The 23759-nt window shown below is 39.5% G+C and overlaps 1 protein-coding gene across 9 annotated transcripts in view; it reads left to right on the forward strand.

Annotated features, from left to right (window-relative positions):
* The window catches only part of CCDC178 (coiled-coil domain containing 178), a 127925-nt gene that overhangs the window by 69589 nt on the left and 34577 nt on the right, over positions 1 to 23759 (forward strand). For 7 of the 9 annotated variants that reach the window (XM_053396263.1, XM_053396264.1, XM_053396265.1 and 4 more), the window contains one exon: positions 18971 to 19120. The exons of 1 other annotated variant lie outside the window; for it this stretch is intronic. In XM_053396263.1, coding sequence (XP_053252238.1) covers positions 18971 to 19120 — 150 coding nt within the window. Of the gene's footprint in view, positions 1 to 18970; positions 19121 to 23759 lie in introns of those variants that run through there. One more of the 9 variants, XM_053396271.1, reaches the window with a different exon arrangement.

Raw genomic sequence — 23759 nt, forward strand, 5'->3', positions numbered from 1 at the left:
ACCACCTTGGGCACTATTTTGCAGGAAAGTAAAAAGGTAAAGGTAAAGGACCCCTGACAGTTAAGTCCAATCGCAAATCACTCTAGGGTTGCAGCTGTAATAAATAACACACCAAATGGTTCAGCTCTGTGGTTTTCTAAGTTTTCTTGTAGGAATTAAAGAAGCATGTGTCTTATCAAGCATGAATATAACACTGACCCATTTTCAATATGCCCGTAGTTTGAGTATGAATTTAAGAAGAACCTACTTGCTCACAGTAACCCACGTTTTGCCCACTCCAGCACTAGACATTAGAGCAGTATATTACAGAGCTATGACCATAACTAAAAAGATCCAATTATGGTCCTGGAAATGAATAGTGTGTCATAGCACATCAGGAACCTTTAGCTGCCATTTAAAATACATGAATCAATTGTTTTCCTATATTCTTTTGTCATAAGAATAGTATTTGAAAAATAACATAGAGTAAAAGTAAAAACAACAGTCTTGTAGCACTTTAAAGACTATGGCATTTATTATGACATTGGCTTTTGTGAACTAGAGTCCACAGACTTTAATGTCATAATAAATTTCAAAGATAATAAATTTGTTAGTCTTTAAGACTCGTGAAGGAAAAACAACAAACATGGCTACCTTTCTGGACAGCTACAGGTAGGTTAGCCGTGTTGGTCTGCCGTAGTCGAAACAAAATTTAAAAAAATCCTTCCTTTCTGGACAGCTTAATGGTTGTTACTGAAAACGGTGAGGATATATAGCCTCTTTCTGTAGTATATTCAAAATAATGATAATACTTTGCACATGTTATGCATAACACTCAGGAAGAAAGCCAACAAACTACCCAAGTGTAGTCTCAATGATAAGTGAGCAGAGAAAAGTAAATATTTGTATATTTCAGGTGACATATCAAGAAAAGTATCCATTTATGAGTAATGTTTAACTAGTTTCCAATGCTTTGCACTAAAGTCAGACATTGTACTGTTTTATGGTGCATACTTTATTATATAGAATTTTTGCAATGGGACCCTATCCAAATTTTAGTCTAAACAGATGGGATCTTGTTGGGGTTCCACATATTTAGTTATTTAGGAGTTTAGTAAACAGTGATTTTATCCAGTCTGTGATTGGAACAGATGTGATCTTATCAGGGTTCCACTTTTTTCAGGAGTGTAAAAACGCCATGATTTGCGGTACAGTGCTAGAGTTTACTTTTTGTGTTTTCAGAATCGAGGTCCTCTTTAGCCAGAATTTGCCCCTGGGTTCTAAAACATCATAATAGGGAGTTAATGTTTTATTCTCTATTAATTCCATTAAATCCCTTTAATATTAGAGCATGTGTTGCTTTATAGCATTAACTAGTGTCTTGCACTCAACAGTATTTTCACAGTTTATGACACTGCTTAGGGCATTAACAAACAGCTGTTTGAATTAAATGAGCAGTTAAGGACCCTGTTCATTAACTCAAAAGTTTCATGTATTTTTAATTCTTTAAATCTAATGGTATTAACATCCTCCAAGAAATCTATCTTTGATTATAATTTGCTGTGATCAGTATTGGATTGAGGGGCAGGAAATTATATGAGCTATATTTGGGGTGGCTGCAGCCCACAAATCTTAACCCTTGTCACAATTTCATTTGTTTAGTGTATAGAACTTCAAAAGTTGTTTATAGCAGCTGTATTGAGAATTTTCCAATTTTGTTTACTGATGACTTAATTTAGCTAATGTAAGGAGGCAGTTGGAACAGAATTATTTGCATCTGAAATGGTGCAATCAAGGGCTTCTGACTGTCTCATTTACAAAAAAGAGAGAGAGAGAAGAAATTATATATGGACAGTGATAGAGTGCTTAATGCAGCTCTAAGTATAAAGTTTTGTCTTAGTCACTGGCTCTTCATATACTTTAAAAGATCATAGCTTCATAAATTTTTAGACTTTAGATACTGGGTTTTTTTAACTGATTTTTTATGGTCCCCTTTCAATTATGCATACAAAGCCCCCAGTCTGATCAAATCTACTACTGAGTTCCAGTATTCAGAAAACCATTTGAATAATTATTCCTTTGAGTGGTTGAAGTGCCTATCAGTTTGAAGGCAAAACAGGACCACCTAGACATAAGATACTGTTTTCTTCTTGGGGGGTGCCTTAGTTATCTGTTATATAAAATAGCATATAAAGTAAATTAAAAGAAAATGGAATTCTAAAGACAGCAACACCACCAAAACAATATGACAAGGACCAGTGAGCTTCAAGAATATACAGAATGTTCAGGCGTCAGCTGAGGGGAAGAAAAAGGGGAAATGGTGGGAGGGAGAAAGGCGGGGTTGACTTGCTCAAGCCCTTTACAGCATGTAAAAGTTATATTACACAGGAATTTGTTATAAACTGAGTCAGACCATTTGTCCACATAGCTCAATATTGTCTACAGTGACTGGAAGCAGCTCTCCAGGATTTGAAACAGAGCTCCCTCCCAACCCTACCTTGAGAAGCTAGTGCTAGGGAGTGATTAGAGTTGAGGGGATGGAAACTGAGGTCCAGCGCCAAGGGTCTTCTGGTGGTTCCCTCACTGTGAGAAGTGAAGTTACAGGGAACGAGGCAGAGGGCCTTCTTGGTCCTGGTGCCCACCCTGTAGAACGCCCTTCCATCAGATGTCAAAGAAATAAACAACCATCTGACGTCTAGAAGACATCTGAAGGCAGCCCTGTTTAGGGAAGTTTTTAATGACTGATATTTTAATGTATTTTTAATCTTTTGTTGGAAGCCACCCAGAGTGGCTGAGGAAACCCAGGAACTACTCTTCTATTATAAAAAGGAACTACTCTCCTATTATGTTGCTATCAAATGTACAGATTTGACTGTCCCTCACATTATATTTGGTCAGGTGTCAGCTGAAGACCCACCTACTTCTGTAGGCCTCTGAAGCATTGTAATAATGGCCCTGTTTGTTTAACTGAATGCTGTACACTGTTCTTATTGGGTGGTATTCAGCTAAGAAGTAGTTAGAGTATAGTATTGAAATAAATGGACCTAACTTAGTCATGTTCTTTAATTTCAATGGATTTATTCAGTGTAATGTTTTTGATGAGGCTGCACACTCTGAAGTACCAACTTTTGCGATTCTATGCTCTGTGTAGAAACAGATGGTGGTGTATAGCAGCAACCTTTATCAGTTTAGGTTGCTTCCCTTCCTGTGACCCTTTCTGGATATAGGAGATCTTCCCTCAGTAACCTTTGCCCTGGTTATGTGCAGGCTGAAGGATTAGGTTGCCTTTGAAGACAGTTTGAAAGCTTCATCAGTGCAGAATGCACCAGCCTAGATGACAGACCCTCCAAGTGTCACTATTTTCCAAGGGCATCCCTGATTTAGAGAAGCCGTCCCGGTTTCTGATTTGATCCTGGAATGTCCTACTTTTCCTTATGATGTCCCTATTTTCATTGGAGGGTATGGAGTTATCTGACCCCCGAGCCATCTGAACTTACTTAAAAGACCACCTGTGGCCATGCAAAATAGGTTCAGAGATAAGCTTCAGAGGTCCTACTCATGTGCCCTATTGGAGTGTAGGTTAAATTGGTTGGCATGAGGGCCAGGGCCTCTTCAGTGGTGCCCGCAATAGGATGGAACTCTATCCTTTGGGAACTACAATGAGACCCATCCTTGCTCTCTTCAGTTGGGACTTAAACCTTGTTTATGATTGAGGGGGTAGTTTTGTGTTCACAGTGTCCTGCTTTTAGTCTATGGTGGATGACTTATTGAGATGGATGTTTTGATTATATTGTTGCATGCCACCCCAATCTCCAAGTGGTGTGAGATTCCAGGAGCTCCAGACACTTATGCAAAGTTCAGTTTCTTCAGAATGCTGGACAATGGAGACTGGTAGTTAGAAAGATAAAGGCAAGAGTTGAGAGTTGCGTTATGTGAGCTAGAAGCTGGCAGGCTGCAGGCTGGACAGCTGAGAGACAGAGCTATGCCTGATTTCTGTTAGAATTCAACTCTGTGGCTATGGAAGAAGCAAGACCCTTTGGGGGCATTAATGCTGTGAACCTCTCTATCGTAGGCTCAGATTGTATATATCCGTGCTGGGTCCAGGAATCAGAAGGGGGTTCAGACATATAGCCTACCTCTCCAAACTCATAATAATATTGTTTACTGGTTTGCTGTACTGTTGTATATGCTTTTAGTTGATTCTATTAGACATTATATGCCTCTTTGAGAAAATATTTTCTTTTGAAAGCTAGCTAATGAATTTACTAAATAATAAAATGAAAGAATTTATGACCAGCTCCTTTGTGCCTATAGACAAACTGCCATAGGCTTGCAATCCTAAATGTATATACTCAGATATGTCCCTTTATACTCAGTAGGACTTGAATAACTAAGCATAGAATTGGTCTGATAGAGGATATTGTTCATTACCTTCTTTATTGTGAACTGTATTGTCAGGCTAGAGTTCAATTTCTAAATTCAAATCATTCTAAATGAGAATGATATGGGAAAGGTAACTGTTTTATCATAAGATCATGACAAATTTATATGCAATGGAGTCTCATTTTATGCTGTCAAAGTGGGAAAATAGATCTAAATTAATTCAGAAGATCAATAGATCTAAATTCATCCAAAAGTGCAGTTTTATGTGATGATGACTGCTTAATATAGAGAGAACATTTGGTTGGTTTCTACAAATCATTTGATATGATCTTTATTAATTCAAAATTCAGTCAGTCTGTGTAATCATTGTATGACTTCCCCCTTCATCTGTAAAATGCTATATCGCCACACACATATTCATGATCAACAATTAACAACAACAAATTAACTGGCATAGATCCTGAGTTGCCTTTAAATGAGGGTTCTGGAGGGTCCACCGACTCTCCTTAGCAGACTTTCAGAGGGCGTAGGGGCTGCAGGGAAAATTGGAATGGGCAGAAACCACCACCCACCTTCTACTAGGGTGAGCATCTTCATGGGCCCACCCATTAGGCAAGATGGAGCAACCGCCTCTAGTGGCAGGTTCCACAGGGGCAGCAGTTCCCAATGTAGATCTTCCTTTCCTCCTCGCTCCTGAAGTAGATCTTCTCTCACTCCTTCCCTGATGGAGAGGAAGCACAATTTTGGGGTCTGCCTAAGGTGCCAGAATGGCCCTGGGTGTCCCATGGGTGGAGTTCTATTCACAGGAATTTAGAATCTAGGCCACAGACTTCAATAATTTATATGCCATTCTTTCCATGTTCAGGGCAGCAAGCATAACATCATAAAATGTTTAAAACAGAAAAATAAAAGATTTAAAATTATTAATGTTGCTTTTAAACTTGTATTCTCAGAGAAAAACATTAGCAGAGGAATAGTAACAAGTAACTAGTAACCAAATTTTACTTTGACACATTTAAGTATTCAGATTATGAACTTAATTCGTTCTGGAGGTCCATTCTTAACCTGAAACTATTCTTAACCTGAGGTACCACTTTAGCTAATGGGGCCTCCCGCTGCCGCCGTGCCACCGCTGCGCAATTTCTGTTCTCATCCTGGGGCGAAGTTCTTAACCCAAGGTACTATTTCTGGGTTAGCAGAATCTGTAACCCGAAGTGTTTGTAACCCGAGGTACCACTGTATCTGAAAGAACTACTGCCATAAATTAGAAAAAAATGTTTTGAGAATAACACATTTGACCATGTTTATTTATTTAGCATTGGGCCTTGGGTCTTTTATTCTGAAATAAGAAGGAATTGAAAAACACTAAAGTAAAAGTAGAACAGTGAGACAGTCAAGACAAAAAAGCATCAGTGAAGGTACCAGTATGTTTGAGCAGAGAGCAATTTTCAAGAAGATCCTGTCATGCTACTGCACTGTTGCAAGTTACTGAGGAAAGCATGTCATTGTGTTCTAATTTATCATTTGCCTGGTTTGTATAGTTTGTATTATCATTTGTATCATAATATTTTATTTGTGTAATTTGTATTACAATATTAATAGTTTGCTACTTTACCACTTCTAACCAAGTAGATTATAGAAAACCTTTTCCATCCTGTGATAACAGAGGAGGCAAAACTGGACATTAAAGACCACTAGCTGCCATTATGTTCTTATTAGCCAGGCATTTCTTATCAATGAAATGCTGCAGAACTATTGTTCCAAGGCTGTTGCTGTAAAACCATAGTGCATTGTAGTTTGTTGGAGGTTAGTAGCACTTGTTAATTTGATCAAGGCTGAAGTTTACGGAGGATAAAGTAAACAATGCAAACTGCAGACACCATCAGTTTCCTATGGGCAGTGAAGTGTAGTTTGTTCCATTTACACTTCACAACAACATCTGATGGGCTTTGTCAGTGCTGCACAGAGTAATTAAACCTGAAATCAATAGCAGGCATTTGTCATGTTTACAGCCGCTCTTTCTGCTGGGTTAAACTCATCAGTTTAGTGCCGTTCTGTTTTACTGCAGAGACACGCTCCATTATTTCTTCAGGTACAGTTGAGATATTCAGTTACATGCCCAATAGTTTGAATACGACAGTAAGATTAAAAGGGGCAGGGAAATGGACAGTTTTTGTAATTTATTCACTGATTTCCTTAAACGGTGCTGGATTTCCATTTTCTTCCTCCTCTTCTTTTATGAAACCCCTTTATGCCCCAGGATAATGCATTCCCATTGTCCAATAGCTGGAATGAAGGCAGCACTAAAATTGTAGGAAAGTTGATGCAGAATATAATTGTGTCAGGGTAATTCATATGAACCAGAGAAAATAAGTCAGTGGTCTGGTTTTATTGCAACAAGGCAAAACCATGGTTGAGTTTTAACTTTAAAGCACACAAGCATAGCATTGGAAGAGATTATAAGAACCTCCTAGTGCCATCATCTTGCAATGACCATGTTCCCTAGATAGAGATGGTTTATCTCTCATAGATGACAGTTTGTTCTAAAAACATACAGGAAACGTGATTCTGACCAAGCTTTTTTTAGGAGAGGGGCAGGGACTATTTTAGTACTATTTCTAGTTCCTGATATGAATGACTCATGCTCTGTATTCTGTGACCCTTTCTTAGATTGCCTAAGGCTCACCATTAGAGGCAGGGCCAGAGATGAGGGACAGCAGGGCCTTTTCATGTATTCAGGTTTTTTCATGATAGTAGTCCACAAACTCCAGTCATACCACAAAAATGGCAGTTTAAGCACCCAAATGCTGGGAATCTGGAACATTGCAGAGGCAAAACAGTTGGACGTAGTACAGAATCAGTTTATTGCCAGGATAACCTGTGGCCTACCTGTGGGAGTAATGCTGATTTTATATTTCATTTTGAGTGCTGTCTTTTTTTAAAAAAACTAAGTTACTCAGTAAATGAATGGGTGAAATTGTGTGCAGCAGGGCAGTCTTGTTCATCTGCCCCAAACACCTGGATAGCTAACTATTATGGAGGAAAGATGGACTTGATCCAGTGGTTCTTTTCACTGTTGAAATCCAAATTAGCCATTGCAATATTAAAGTGTAACTTCAAAATCTGTTTGCAGAACAGCACATAGATGTCATTACGTTATCCAGATTTTCCAGTACTTTCCCAACCTTAAAATCACACCATGGGGAAGAGAAATACTTATCTGAGCTAAATCCACCTTCTCTCCACAAGGCACTTACAGTCCTGCATTTTCAGACTATGAAGTCTAATTTTCTGGAAGGGAGATTTAAGAGAATCCCCAGAGATCAGCACTTCTGCATATGCAGTAGTTCCTGGGTAGAGGACACCATACACTACACTATATGTTAAAATGTAAACTGTATAAAACACCTAAGCAAAAACTTTTAGAGAAATCTTTAGAAGTGGTTGCTACCCTCATTGACAAGGACAAGATTAAATATACGTTGTTTGGTGTCAACAGTTCTGTTAAGCTTAATAGGGCTAAATTCAAAGTGAAGGCTGCTCAAATTAGTCAAGGCCACATAGCCTCTCTCAGGATCTAAGATTCTGTTTTTTATGTATGCTTTATTTCTTGTATCAGTGAAGTTTTTTATTTTTATGGATAATTCTTATATATAATTTGTGTTCATATATTTCTGTTTGCCTACAACTTGTATTTGCTTACCTTACCAATCAATAACTGAAAGTTTGAGCACCCAAATGGGGCGTACACTCCTGAGTTTTACAAGCACACAGATAAGTGCTGAACAAGAAAATTGCAAGTGCCACGTGGCTCACTTACTGTACAGTTGCACAGGGTGTGACTTCTGGGTGCAGTTGTGATGACAACAAGGGAAGAGGCAGTAATCTCAAGTGTTATTGCAAAATCAGCTCGCTTTTTCACAAATCTCTCAAAGTGAAAGAACATCTCAGTGCAATGTTTTAGCTGTTACTGATTTCTACTTTCATCTCATGGCTGGATAAAACCTTCTCCCTTAGCCCCAAATGAGGTGACCCCCTCCTAGTGATTGGGATGGAGACACATTGCTTTCTTAGCACTTTCCCCATAGCATCTGAACTCTAACAATGTATCATTGTATCAACAGTGAATGCACATGTCTACAAGTTGGCCTTATCACAGTAGGAAAGAACTCTTGGAAATTAGTTGAAAAGGAACTAGAAAAAAAAAATAACTGTGGAGGAATGAATACTAGAAATAGACAGCAGAGGGGAAAGCAAAGAAGCTCTGGGAGTCCTTGGTGTGGACAAGGAAAAATAAGTTCAAATCCTCACTCAGACATGATATTTGCTATATGGTCTTGCAGAAGTCTCTATGTCTCAACCACATCAGTCTCGACTGGAAGTTGTGAGGATAAAATGTGCACTTCACATGAGAGGCAGGACAGGATACAAGAGGATAGTGGCTCATAAGTTATTTAAACCAAACACTTTCTCTGCATTCACAATGTTGTGTTATCTGTGAGTTGTCTTCCTTTAATGAATCCATTTTGGACTTTTTGATGTAATTATCTACAACTTCGTATAATCTATTTGCCAAGAATGTGGCCAATTTTTAAAAAAGAATATTTAGTACATTTTAAGAAACATAAAAAGTGTTGCCAAAATATTGTATTCTTTATTCAATGCTGAGATTGGTCTGTAATATCTGCAACTGTATTTGGTTTTAAAATTACTTGCATCTCTCTATGTTTCAGGAAGCTTCTTACTTTGAATTTCCCCCTTTAAATAATAAAGGAATAATAATTCCTTTGAAATTGGGGCTATTCAATATGGGGCTTATAGAATTTAGTTGTTAGAATCATAGAATCTTTGAGCTGGAAGGGACCCAAGGGTCATCTAGTCTTACCCCTTTGGGTCCAGGTGTTTTACCTGAGTTAATTGATTTGACTGCAATTATAATCTCTTACATTGATCTCTCCTTCATTACATTTATAAACAGTGACATTTCTGTTGCTAGAGTGGTGCTCTCCTCCATTACAACATTGGTTTCCTACCTTATAACTAAAAGTCAGTAATGTCATTCACTTTGTGTTTATATTATTTAGTTCCTCCCCAACTACCTCATCTGATTGTAAGTTCTGTAAAAACAATTAAGCTGCATCTGCAGTTCTAATTATTACTTAATGGGTAATAGCCAGTGTTACTCATACTCAGACTAGACCCATTGAAATCAATGGACTTTAGTTAGTCATGCCACCCTGGTGCATCCTATTTATTTCACAATCAATTAACTTATTCTCTAATAAAGTCAATGTATTATTTTCTGCATCATTAATGACCGTAATTATCTTCCTCTTAAAAGTTTTAATTTCATTTTCAAATTTATGAAATTCCATTGAAAGCGATTTCCTCATATCTGCCGTGACTATTGGCTTGCCACAATCTGTATCTTCTTGTGCTTTCTTGTCATATTATTTTTGGAGAAGGTATTGCTGCTTTTACTTCTACTCATTCATTGGATTGTTCTTAAAGATATATTCTAATCAGCAAGCATTTCCAAAATAAAGATAATAGGAATAACACTAGAACCATAGGACTGAACCAACCCCAATGTTATCGTAACATATGTTTCATCCTGTATCCAGTCAGATTTTAATTAATGTATTCACTTTTCATTGGTTGGCACATGCCAGCTTGAGAGACAATGGTGTGCGCCTCTGAGGGTGAAGTCAGAATTGCTGTGTGAGCAGCACCAAAGTGACTGGGCGGTGTGTGTAGTAAATAATTATCAGTTCATTGATTTATTAAAACATTTAGGTAGTCAATTCGATTCATGAATAAACATGTTATAATCCTCTGTAGGGACGCGGGTGGCGCTGTGGGTAAAACCTCAGTGCCTAGGACTTGCCGATCGCATGGTTGGCGGTTCAAATCCCCGCGGCGGGGTGAGCTCCTGTCTTTCGGTCCCAGCTCCTGCCCACCTAGCAGTTCGAAAGCACCCCTAAGTGTAAGTAGATAAATAGGTACCGCTTTATAGCAGGAAGGTAAATGCCGTTTCCGTGTGCTACGCTAGTGCTGGCTCGCCAGAGCAGCTTCGTCACGCTGGCCACGTGACCCGGAAGTGTCTCCGGACAGCGCTGGCCCCAGGCCTCTTAAGTGAGATGGGCGCACAACCCTAGAGTCGGACACGACTGGCCCGTACGGGCAGGGGTACCTTTACCTTTACCTTTATAATCCTCTGTATATTTTTGCCCTCAGATAAACTTACATAACCAGTTCATTGAAGAATAAAAATGGTCACTATAAGATTTTGTCATCTTTAATTAGGAGATTAGGGACGTGGGTGGTGCTGTGGGTTAAACCACAGAGCCTAGGACTTGCCGATCAGAAGGTTGGCGGTTCAAATCCCCACGACGGGGTGAGCTCCCATTGCTCAGTCCCAGCTCCTGCCCACCTAGCAGTTCGAAAGCACGTCAAAGTGCAAGTAGATAAATAGGTACTGCTCCAGCGGGAAGGTAAACGGCGTTTCCGTGCACTGCTCTGGTTCACCAGAAGCGGCTTAGTCATAGTCATGCTGGCCACATGACCCGGAAGCTGTCTGCGGACAAACACCGGTTCCCTCGGTCAATAAAGCGAGATGAGCCCCGCAACTCCAGAGTCAGTCAAAACTGGACCTAATGGTCAGGGGTCCCTTTACCTTTTAATTAGGAGATTGAACAAGCAGCTCATTACAGAATTCAGGTGATCATATGCTCAAAGGATTAACAGCAATAGGACTACCCATAAGTGACTCTAAATGGGGTTAGGATTGCAGCAGTATTAAAGTATTCAAATGTTACTCAATGAAATGCTTAGATAATCAGTTTACTGAGAAATTCAAAAAATCAGCTGAGCTGAGGTGATCAGATCATAGCATCGGTAGACAAATACTATCAGTTAATTAAAGAATCCAGGTGTTTAGGTACTCAAGTGACTAATTCACTAAAGTATTCAGATATTGAGGTGGCAAACTCTCAAAGGCATTCAGATATTGCTCAGATATTCAGTTCAATAAAATTCATTCAAGTCTATGAAAACAACCTATAATTCTTCAAAATAATGTAATTAGTTCCAAACCCACCCCCACCCCCATTTTTCATCTGCAGGATCTAATCCAGGGGTGGGGAACAGGATCTGGTTAATGGGCCAGATCCTGAATTGTCCCAAAGGCCACTTTTGACAGGTGAAGAGGGCTTCCCACCTGTCATTCAAGTAACCCAACTTCAAAGAAAACTATTCTTTCTTTTTTCCCATTTGCAAGCATATCTTCAAACTACCTGCAATGGCATTTTTCCTTTGCCTCCCAACTTGAACTCAGCATAAGATTCTTATTGAAAATGGGATTTGCCAACTGCAAGTTTTGTTTTCACCTGTGACCAGCTGCAGACCAGAGCTCCTGACTGAAAACTCCCAAGTACAACAGAACCCAGCTGGGCTGGCCATCAATGCTGATCACTTTTGACAGTGGTTAGCTGCACTTTGGAGCTCCCAATTGGGAGCTTGCATTTGACACCAGATTTAAAGGGTGTTGAATGGAAAATGTGCTCCTGCCAAGGAACAATCAGGAGCTGTGTCCTTACCTGCCCCACAAATGACATCATATGACATGAGGTGTGGTGCAGGATGGTGTGGCTTGAAGAAATGGCTTCATGGGCCAGATTAGGAACTCTGCTGGTTCTAATTTGGCCCGTGAGCTGGAGGCTCCCCATTCCTGATTTAATCAGCTAAGGAGATTTGAATAACTGAGGTGATTACTGTACTGGGCAAGAAACTAGTTTGTCATATTGATAGAACATTCTCTTGTGCACAGATTAACCAAGCCAAACTAGAAGCACATGACCAAAATAATTAAAAGCAGATTAGTTACTTTTTATCATCCTCACAATGGACTGCAAGAAGATCAAACCTCTCCATTCTTAAGGAAATCAGCCCTGAGTGCTCACTGGAAGGACAGATCCTGAAGCTGAGGCTCCAATACTTTGGCCACCTCATGAGAAGAGAAGACTCCCTGGAAAAGACCCTGATGTTGGGAAAGATTGAGGGCACAAGGAGAAGGGGACGACAGAGGACGGGATGGTTGGACAGTGTTCTTGAAGCTACTAACATGAGTTTGACCAAACTGTGGGAGGCAGTGGAAGACAGGAGTGCCTGGCGTGCTCTGGTCCATGGGGTCACGAAGAGTCGGACACGACTAAACGACTAAACAACAACAACAAAATGTAATGAGAGTTTATTTTCCACTTTGCATTGCACTCTTATGGGTGAAGTAGGGATTCTAATTCTTTTTTAGCAAAAGTGAATATGAAACCACAAAGGCTGTGTACACTAGTTTCTACCAAAGAATCCCGAGAATTGCAGTTTGTAAGGGTGCTGGGAATTGTAGCTCTGTGAGGGGTAATCTACACTTCCAGAATTCTTTGGGAGCAGTCAGGTGCTTTAAATGTATGGTGTGTTTGCCACCAAACTGTGATTTGTATGTGCCGTACAGAAAGCCTATCACAAACTGTATCACTGTATCAAACTGTATGTAAAAGTTTTTTCTTCGTCTTGAGATCTACCTAATATTGTTAGACTTATTTAAATAGAGAGTATATCAGCCCTGTTTAATTTTGTTTCATAAGCAACTTTATGGACAAATTCTGTGCTAATCTTTCATGATGATAGTACATCAATGATTGCAATAATTTGTGAAACAAATGTTAAACCATTAATAAAGTTGTGCATACCATCTCAATTATATGAACATAAATTAGCTGGATATGCAAAAGGCGCAAAGCAAAAACCTTAACAGGTGTTTCAGACATTGGTTTTTATATTTTAGCCTTCCATTTGAAAAAAGATAAAAACCAGAGAACAGATTACACCTTGAATATGTAGTAGTTAAGAGCTCTGAAGTGTAAATAGATACAAAGTTGTTCTAGTAGTGCTCTGTGTGTACGTGTGTGTGTGTGTGTGTGTGTGTGTGTATTTTAAATTCTTACCTGGAAGACCACTGGGTGTCAGCCACGTCCATTGCTACTGAGTGGTTTGCTCAAGCAAAATGGCTTGTCAGTGAAATAAAGGACATAATTTTGAAGAGTCAGAAACTCTGTCAGCAAGGTTGCTTCCTGAGTTGTTCTTCAGAATTAAAAATGCTTACAAACATTAAGTGATTCAATGAGAGTAATGTTTTAGGTGTGTTCTAATTACTACAATGTTTTATACCACTTTTTAAAATGAAAACTACAAAGATAGCAATCCTTCGAACTCTAACAAGCCTTGGTATTCTGGAAGCTTATGTGGACAAATGATCCTACAAAATGGATTTTATTTTATTTTTGTAGAAAAGGAAGTTAATTATTTGTCACTGTATTCATTAAAATTAGAAAACAGTTTTCTAGAAAATGTATTTTTGAATGTGTAGTGAATTGCTCTTCTAAGATTATAACATTTATTAATCACAGCAATAATTACAATCCTAAACTCAAATAATTTTTATTCTGTAACTCTTTAGCCAGAGTTTGGAAAGCTCATCCACATTTGGAGCTGCTGCTTCCCTCCCATAAGCAGTTTGTACCAGAACCTCAATGGAATTTTTTTTTAAGAAAAATTGTTCCACTATAGCTAACTGGCATCATGCACACATAACGCAAAGCCACTAACCCAAACTGGTGCTGACTTCCATTTCTGCACCAGTTTAAAACAGGACTATTTACTCAAGCATTTGAGAATAAAGTAGATACCATTCTGTTGGTTTAACATTCACTGCTTTTAACTATTTCTTGCTGTTACTATAGATTGTTATAGGTGCTAAAGGTGTACCTCACTCTGAGATGATTGTGATGAATGGTGGGTTATACATATTTAAAATAAATAACCATAGTTAGTTAAATTAGGTTCTGCATAAGATGTCCACTCGTGCATGCAGTTGAAGTACTCCCACTTTGCTCCTTCTTACACTAAGTGGAGAGGAAAAACATTGAGTGGTTATCTTAGTGTTACATCTGAAGCAACATTTATGGCTTATTTCTCCAAACAAACCACAAACAGAAACCCAAGAACAAATTTTGACTTCAGATAGTGGTTTCCAGAGAAGCGAACCACGGATGTTGCTCTGGACGAAATGCCAAGGTTGTTGTTCTGTGGTTTGCTTCCTTGCTTGAGGAAAGGAGAAGCAACTGTGGTAATGTCCAATAATAGCTGACACACCCACGTAAAACTGCACAAGCGGTACCCTCCCTGCCCGCCATTTGCAGCTGTTTGGAGCCCTCATTATAAACTATCACAGAACCAACAGAGCTCCCATAAACAAACTGTCAGAGGCTCAGGAGCAGAAGAGCAGGGGAGAGAGCAAATAGAGAGCGGAGGAGAGGAATCAGAGGGGAGCGTAGGGGAATATGACAGTGGACCGAGAGATTCCATGAGCTTCTCCAGCGAATCAGAAGATTCCCAGGAGGGGGCGCCTATGGTAATGGCGAGGCGAATCCCAGGAGGGACGATCCATAAACAAGGAACCAGAGGGGAGTACCAAAGGAGTAGCGGAGGAGTAGGGCCAGTTCCCCCGCCAGAGCACAGTGGGGGGGAAGAGTCACGTGAGTCAGGACCAGCTTCTCCTCCATCGGGGAGTGGGGAGACGGAGGGAAGGCCAGGTCCAGCTAGCCTCCCCGAAAGGGGGAGCAGTGACACAAGTGTAACGGTCAGAAGGAAAGTGGGAGGCTGCGCGCGCGCGCCAAGTTCAAATGTGGAGGAGCGCGGGACAGCAGAAAACCCGGATTGGGAGCCAGGTCCTAAAGCCCGAAAGAGAGGGGGGGAGGAGTCGGGAGAATCAGCGTCAGAAGAATCTCGGAGGGCTGAGACTCCGACTAGCAGAAGGACCCAGAGGAAGAAGGAACAGAGGAAGAGGTGGAGTAAGGCTAGAATCTTAAGCTGGTGTCAGGGGGGAGGAGAGTCAGATGGGACTTCTACGGTCTGATGGATAGATGTAGCGTTGCGCGCTGCGCGTCTGGAAATGAGACTGAACTTCAATAAAGACTTTTTAACTTGAGCAAGAAGCAGCGTTGGTCTTGTGTGAGCTGGGACCTTGGGCAGCGCTGACACAAACATTCTGTTCAGGTTTCTGTGGTGGTGGAGTTACTAAGTAAATAGATCATTAATGGAGAGCAGCCGTCCCTGAAGAACAGCTTGCCCCCACTACCATTCTGCCCCATGCAATGTGCCGCTGCAGTGAATTTAGAGTATCATTCCAAGTTTCCATAGGACAAGATTTCGTGGTCTTGCACATCACTTTCCTTTTGCATGGATGAATATTGCACCCTGGAGCAGTTCATGGTTTAAAAGTATATAACACACACATCTCCATATGTTCTACATGAATGTGAAATGTACATACAGCTCTTCCACATGTGCAAGAACCCTGGCTTTCTCACAGTTCCTGATCACATGGAAGATTTCAAACTAATGCTGAACACACAGATAAAAGGGGGCATGGCAAGCAGGTATACTGACAATCAATGGCAGTGACAGCTTGTACAGACTTGTTCCTTTCTATGTTGTGTGAATGTGGAGTAGAGGACGTGATTCTTTTGCTTCAAATATACATGGTTGTTAGATAGGTGTCTTAACAATTCTCCATCCAGCCCAGTATCACCAGCTCTGACTGACAGCAGCTACCCAGCCTCCCAAGAAGAGCTCCTTCTCACTACCTACTACCCAATTGTTTTAACTGCATGTGTCAGTGTCTGACCCTGGCACCTTCTCCATGCAAAATAGGTGCTCTACTATTGAGCTATGTTCCCTTCCCAATGTAGTGCGTTTTCTCCCTTTTCGTATTTCATTACACAGAAAGCAGTATCATAGCACTTTAAGCAGTCATTACTTCACTCTTCAATCCTGGGAACTGCAGTTTGTCAAAGGTGTCGAAAGTTGTTTGGAGACCCCTTTTCCCCTCACAGAGTGGTTTCACAATCAATCCCTCTCCCCAGGGAACTCTGTGATTGAGTTTTGTCATACAGCACCAGTGAAGACATAGCCATTATCCAAAAGCTGGTAGTGACATTTGTACTACCAACATTCTGCACAGCTCTCCAGACTACAGTGACCCTACTAACAGAGGAAAGGATACAACAAACTGAGATTGGAATGCAGGGACCATGCAATATTTCCCAAGTAGAATTTGTTCCTTGAGAAAAGATACCTCCATTGCACTCAACAAATTAGCACAACTACACATTTGTTGCCAAATAAGCTGATAAGGAGCAAATTCTGTGGGCTTTTCTAGGTTATTTTCCCTTATATATTGCCATGAATTTAAGAGTGCAACCTTATGAATATTTTTTTGGCCCCACTACATTCATTGGAGCTTACTCCCTAGTGCAACCTAAGTTTCTTGGAAGGCTTTCCTGATGCACCTTTGAAAGCCTCCTTTTCTCCGTGAATTTCTAAAACAGAGCTAAAGATAGTGGCAACTTTCAGATAAAGGTTTTCTTTTTGGGTAACTGTATGCTTCAGGATTCATTTCTTTTGTTCTCAAAGCATTGTGAGAACCTCATTTCCCTAGCCCGTTTGCAATGAAAATGTTGACCTTTTACTCTTTATATATAAATACCATCTCCCCAACATTCTTAATAGTTAACTGATTTTCTAATACTGTGATTACTATATAAATGTTAATTGCTTGTGCTAGATGTCACCATTATAATGTAAACCATCAGGACTTCAGTAAAAGTGAGATTGCTATAAAAAATGTTGTGTCCTATATTATTCTTTCCTGCCAACCTAGCAGTTTGAAACACGTCAAAGTGCAAGTAGATAAATAGGTACCGCTCCGGCGGGAAGGTAAACGATGTTTCCGTGCGCTGCTCTGGTTCGCCAGAAGTGGCTTAGTCATGCTGGCCACATGACCCGGAAGCTGTATGCCGGCTCCCTTGGCCAATAAAGTGAGATGAGTGCTGCAACCCCAGAGTCGGTCACGACTGGACCTAATGGTCAGGGGTCCCTTTACCTTTACCTTATATTATTCTTGCAGAGAGAGAATCAACTTTCCCTGATATTTTTGCATTCTTTTTATTGCCATATTTAAGAGTCAAGTAGATGAGATCCATGATAAGACATCCAATCTTTTACATTTTTGTAAGAAGCATATATACAGTTGAGATTCAAATGGTAATTGCAGTACTGGATGCAGTGGTGGATTAACTCTTTTCCTCTAGGCCATTTCCCCCTCAAAGCTATTTGTCCCATTGCAATTTACATGTGTAAAATGGCAAGGAGAGAAAGACTAAACTCTTTTACCCTGGTGTCTGAGTCTCAGTATGAATTGCCACCCTCTGGCATGGCTTACCAAAGAAACAAAACAAAAAAGTAAAGAAATTGAGGGGGGGGTAACCTCTGTCTGGGCTGCACTACTATGGACTGTAATTTGCAGCTCATACAGATAAAACAAACTAAACAAAATGACAAGGAGGAAAAAAAATTACCTCACCTTCCTTCCTGACATGCTACTTTTCTGTGTGAATGTAAGTTCACCACCAAATATCTATCTTCCTCAAATATTACTCCTTCCAGAGAAGGGAAGTGAATCAAAGATAGAATTTTCTGTCTAAGCTTCTTAAGACTGCTGTACTGAAGAACTCACTTATCCATGTCAATTGTGTATTAGGAAAAAGAAAAAGAAGTTATTTAATTATATTAATTGTTTGCCTCCTTTTAGCCTCTCTACATGAAATCCAGGTCAGCATTTAGAGGGTCGTTTTCTGTTGGTAGGGATAGTAGAAGTGGAGCTTTGCAGAAAAAGCACACAGACAGTACAGACTCACAGAAATCTCAATCTAGTCTCCCAAATTCCTTTTCAGCCTATATTTAGTCATGTAAACAAACCTTAGTACATTCCCATTAGCTAAATTTGATTAATTTGGAAATCCCATGTACTGAGAGAACTAATACAAGAATATTGTTATATAATACTGAAATGCATATATTCTTATAAGAATATAAGGAGTGGCATGCCATCCTTTGGGAAAGCAGCTGACAAACTACAGTGTCATTTCTGAGGATGTACACATGCTTCTTTGTAGTCCCCGCAGGTGGTGGCATTCTGCCACATGTATTTGGGGAAAGAGATACATTCCTGCAGCCCTTTTCTACATTGTTGCAGATGCAATTAATCCCTTTACTGCACTATATTGTATGCGTCTAGTGGCCCTGGGTAGGCATGTGCATTCCTGGGTGGGAATGTATCAGACACATCCATTAATATCAGTGAACACCAGATGCGTATCGTGATGCACATCTATAATGGCTGCACACACAAATCTCCCTTGCTGAATCAGGCCATTCATGTGCAGCTTAGCCAATTGCTTCACTGCATTTTTTTAATTCAGAAAAGGAACATATAAGAACTGTTTTCCTTTCACTCATTGTACAGTAATTTCTTTGCACATTATTATTATTATTATTATTATTATTAGTCCTTAAGCATACAAAGCATATGCAGTATTCTGTACAGTGCAAGAGAATACAACTCTAGTAAAAATGAATCTTATTGAGAAGTTTTGGAATGAAATCATAGCTTTATAAATGGTTTGTAATGTTAATAAAAAATGTCTCCCTTTAGAAATCTCTGGAGTTTTCAGAGGATGAAAATCTGCGTTTAGCGCAAGAATATCAGATGCTTCAGTTATGCTATCTAAATGACAAAAATGAACTTGCAGACTTCTATGATCATAAAGTTAGAGCTGAATCAAGATTAAGAGACCAGCAGCAGGTATGATAATAATGGGTTTGGTTTCTTAATTGCTTATTTTCTATTTGCTAATTATTACTGTTTAATAATGTTTTGAAATAAGTTGTTAAGTTCCTGGAACATCCTATGTGATGTCTTCCATGTCTTCCTTCTTTATATTTTCCATCCTGTAGATTTTTACTTCTTTACTTTAACAAAAGTATTTTTCTATCAAGGATCTTCAAAATCTTATCATTCATTCCGTTTGGTGTTTGCATGCCTTTTTACGTAGATCATGCTCTGCTTTAATGTTTCTATAGAAGTTGCCTTTTGTTTAATGCAAGACAAATGACCTGCTCTAACAGAGAGCCACACAAAAAGGGAAAACTAGTAAGTGCGGAAAATTCTTCTACATTCATATCCCTTCCTGGATGAAGATTCATGCATGCAAATGAGTGGATTCCCTAGCCTGATGCAGCAGCTAAGGCTTTGTGCATTTCTCAGATAATCAGCAATAGTGAGTCACTAGTGCTTTCTGCACCATAGGAAAAAGTGGGTTGGAAGCAGGGTTTCAGGTAGAAAGGTAGTAAGAGACGAAAAAGAGGGCAAAAGAAAGCTTAAACTACCTGCTCCCATTCATTGCTCCTCTACAGTGGTACCTTGGGTTATAGATGCTTCAGGTTACAGATGCCTCAGGTGACAGACTCCACTAACCCAGAAATAGTATCTCGGGTTAAGAACTTTGCTTCAGGATGAGAACAGAAATCATGCAGCAGCGGCGCAACAGCAGCGGGAGGCCCCATTAGCTAAAGTGGTGCTTCAGGTTAAGCACAGTTTCAGGTTAAGAACGGACCTCCAGAACAAATTAAGTTCTTAACCTGAGGTACCACTGTACTACCGGGGAGGGGGGAAACACCCTTCCCCCACTGTTTCACAGCTGTTCAATGTTGGATGGTTATCTGTCATGGATGCTTTAGCTGAGATTCCTGCATTGCAGGGGGTTGGACTAGATGACCGTTGGGTCCCTTCGAACTCTAAGATTCTATGATTCTGTGACCCAGCTTCATAGCCTCAGATATATTGTCAAACAATATGGTTCAGTCCACAGTCAGGTGAGGTATGGTAATCAGGACGAGTGCTGATTTGTGATGAAATGTTCCTCTGATTATTGTGCTATACATACTCAGTTCAACACCGCAAGAATTTCAAATACCGGGTGAGGAACCCATCAAGCACTGCTTTGCTGATTCATAATATCCCACTCACCTAATAACCTACATCTCATTACACTGAAATGTTTGTATAACTCTGTATTAAGTAGATCAACGAGGGAAGTTCTTTCTGGAAAACAATGATCGCAACTTTGCAAAATAGTACGTATAAGGAATTTAGAAATCATATCAAGAAACAGATCTACTCAGATGTGGCAACTTTCTCCTGTTAAAAAGTGAAATTATTATGCAAGGTAATTTGCTTGGAATTATTTTTTTCCTGAAAATTCCCATTATAAACTTGACTTGTTGGCCATCATTGCAGCATTCCAGGAGGCCACATGCAGTGGAACTTCTGACTTTCATTTCGTAACAGCAGCCCATGCATTTATTAGAACTTGAGCTTGTGCACTTGCGGTGTCTCAAAAGCCATCTGTGATGCTGCTTGAGATGCAGTTGGAAAATGAAAGGTCAGAAGCTTCACTGTACACATGCAGACGCTTGCTTTTTGCAAGATGAGCCCTCTGGCTCAAGCACCATATAAAGACTTGCTTTGATTTGTTAGGATTGGTGTTCATAATGGGTCCAAGATGCCAAAGGGCTGTCACAGCCTTTAATAAGATCAAATTGCATGTGACTATCACCACTGCATAACTGTGAAAAATCAATGAAAATTGATCAGGAAAGAAACTAAAGATGTAACAGGCCAGAGGTATAAAACAATTTAAAAATCTAAAGTGGGAGGTTGTTTAAAATTATCCTTTCTGTGTGCAACTGTATAGGATAATTGGAAGAGGCTGGTGTATGTATCACAAGGTGCGTAGTCTTTCACTCTATATTAATGTGCTTTATGAGAATCTTGACTGGTTTTGGAAAAAATATGAAGAACTGCACTACTAAAAATCTTAAGGAAATTTGTACAGTCTTTGTGTGCACTCTTCTTAGGCTCCAGAAGGTACATCAACCAAGAAAGCATGGCTATTTAAGGATCCAAATTGGATAATTACAAAGGTAGCTGAAAAATTCTTTTGATAATGTAATTATACACACAAAATCAGCACATAAATAATATTTGTACTAATTACAGTAGAACAAGAAATGAAACTGGTTATATACTGCTCCTATTAAAAGGTGTATTTTTCTTCAGATTTTTGCTAATAAGTGACTTACAACTGCAACAGAAAATCAATTTTGTGGGAGTATCACTGTAATGATTTTTGTAGTTGCTTACTGCACATATACATCACAGTGACATGAATGTTCAGGGAGAAAATCACTCTCATGTTCACCCTTTCCCAGATGCACAGAGTTGTCTTCCTTAAAAAATACATGATCAAAATTAGGTTTCAATTTCATTTTGTATGACTCAATATTTGAATGCTGACATACTCATTTTAGATGGATGGGAGCTCATCTCTACTGTGAAACTCTTTTGTGACTTTATTTGCATTGTTGAAGCTGCATCAGGAATGCTTCTGTTTGTCACCTCTCCCTCCATTTTGTTGTGTATGGTTCAGCTTTCTATTGTGCATGGTCCACACCTCCTACCATCATATACCAGTACAGAGAATGAGGAACAGGTATAGTGTATAAAGCAGCCATTGTAGAAAAACAAGTGGATGAAAGGATATATGAGCTAGGGGGTGCAGTTGGAGGAGGGAAGACAAATATCAGGCTATGAACAAAGAGAAAGGCAGTTGGAATGGTGAGGGAAGAAATAGTGAAGAAAATATTCCAATTCTAGTCTTGGTTGTAATGATTACAGAGGTACTAATATTGTATGGCACACATTTCATATGAATTTTCTTTTGCTCAAATTCTTTTCTTCAGCTTTTTCAGAGTGGTGGCCATAGTATTGCAGCAGAACATATGTAGGGTCAATTCATGCCGAATAGTTATTAGAAACCATGATAACAAAAGTCATTACACTGCAGTTCAGTTTTGATAGTAAAATTTCTGCAACATTATCACAAATCTTCATGCATTAGTGCAATGATCCTTACTGTAGTTTCATATTAGAATCAAAAGACTGCACTGGCATGCTTGATACAAAAAGTATTGCAGATCGAGAGAACATCTCAAGCTTTTGCATATAACAAAATTTAGTTTCACTTAAAAATCCTTATTCAAAGCTCTCTTATTAAATCTTTCCCATTTTTCATCTACCTTTCTCTACCTCTGCTTGTTAACTGAACTGTATTTATATAATAATCTAGCCAAGAAACCCACAGTTACCTCTAACGGCACTACGCAATGTATTCATTGCAGTATTGATCAGTGCAGAGTCTGTTTTCCATCGCTTTTTGTCCTTTTGTTTCATGCTACTGTATACACTAAAACTTTATTATACCCCAAAACATCCTTTATTCTCTTTCAGTAAAGAAATGCTCTAGCAATTAACACCAGAATATAGTGAATTAAACAGAAGAAGTGTTCTAGACAATAGAGTATTGCTTATGTTATTCTGATCCACGCTTCCATTTGGCACGGGTCCGAAAGGTTTTTCTTCTGTCCCCGTCCCCCCTGCTGCTTTCTCCAGGAAAACCCAGTGCTAACTGCTGCATCAAACCAAATGTTAATAAGCTTTTCTGCAGATTGATATTTTCCCCATTCAGTGGTTTCCCCAGGAAAAGTGGCAGGACAAAAGTAAAAACCTATTGGACCCATGCTTAGAAGTCACAGACCAAACTGAATAAACCACAGGACATAGGGGAGTATGGATAGAGGCGGAACTAGCTGTCCACCCAGGGGTGGGGCGGTGATGTCACCCCCCCTCAGGGATGACACCCGGGGTGAACCGCACCCCCCCCGCACCCTCTTCCTCCACGAGTGAGTGTGGATGAGCCCAGAGAGATCCCTATGTCCCTACATCTGGTATGGACAGAGAAACGAGGAGGCATGGTAATACTGTCAGATCAAAATAGTTTAAACAACAGCCTTCTTGAGTGCTGTTAAAAGGTTTAAAATAGGTATGACAAAATACTCCTGAATCTGAGTTTCCCTTGTATCAACCCATCTTTAAAAATATGGTTGAAATTGACTGGCTTGGAGGTTATCTATAGAAACAAATATTTTAACAGAATGTTGACTGTTTTTGAAAAGAGATACCAGGTGGCGACTTTGTATTTTTGCTTATTTACAGTATTTCCAATCCTTACAAACCACTTTTTAAACAGTAAAACATCCCAAGTGGTTTGTATGTATTTTATTGAAAATTTCTTAAACTGTGGCAATGATCGAAGTAGGAAAGATAATTTACAATGCAATCTTATGCATGTCTTTGCAGAAATAAGTCCCATTTAGTTCAATAAGACTTACTCCCAGGTAAATATGCATGTCTTTAGAGCCATTAGGAGTGTAGGGAAACTGCTAAGCATCATGACACGCACAACTTTGAAAAAAGTAATTATATATTAATCCGGAGAACACTTGGTCCCTTTCCCACTTATTTTCTACAAATATATTCCTTT

This window comes from Podarcis raffonei, chromosome 7, assembly GCF_027172205.1.
Source record: "Podarcis raffonei isolate rPodRaf1 chromosome 7, rPodRaf1.pri, whole genome shotgun sequence".
In the NCBI taxonomy this organism is placed as follows: domain Eukaryota; kingdom Metazoa; phylum Chordata; class Lepidosauria; order Squamata; family Lacertidae; genus Podarcis; species Podarcis raffonei.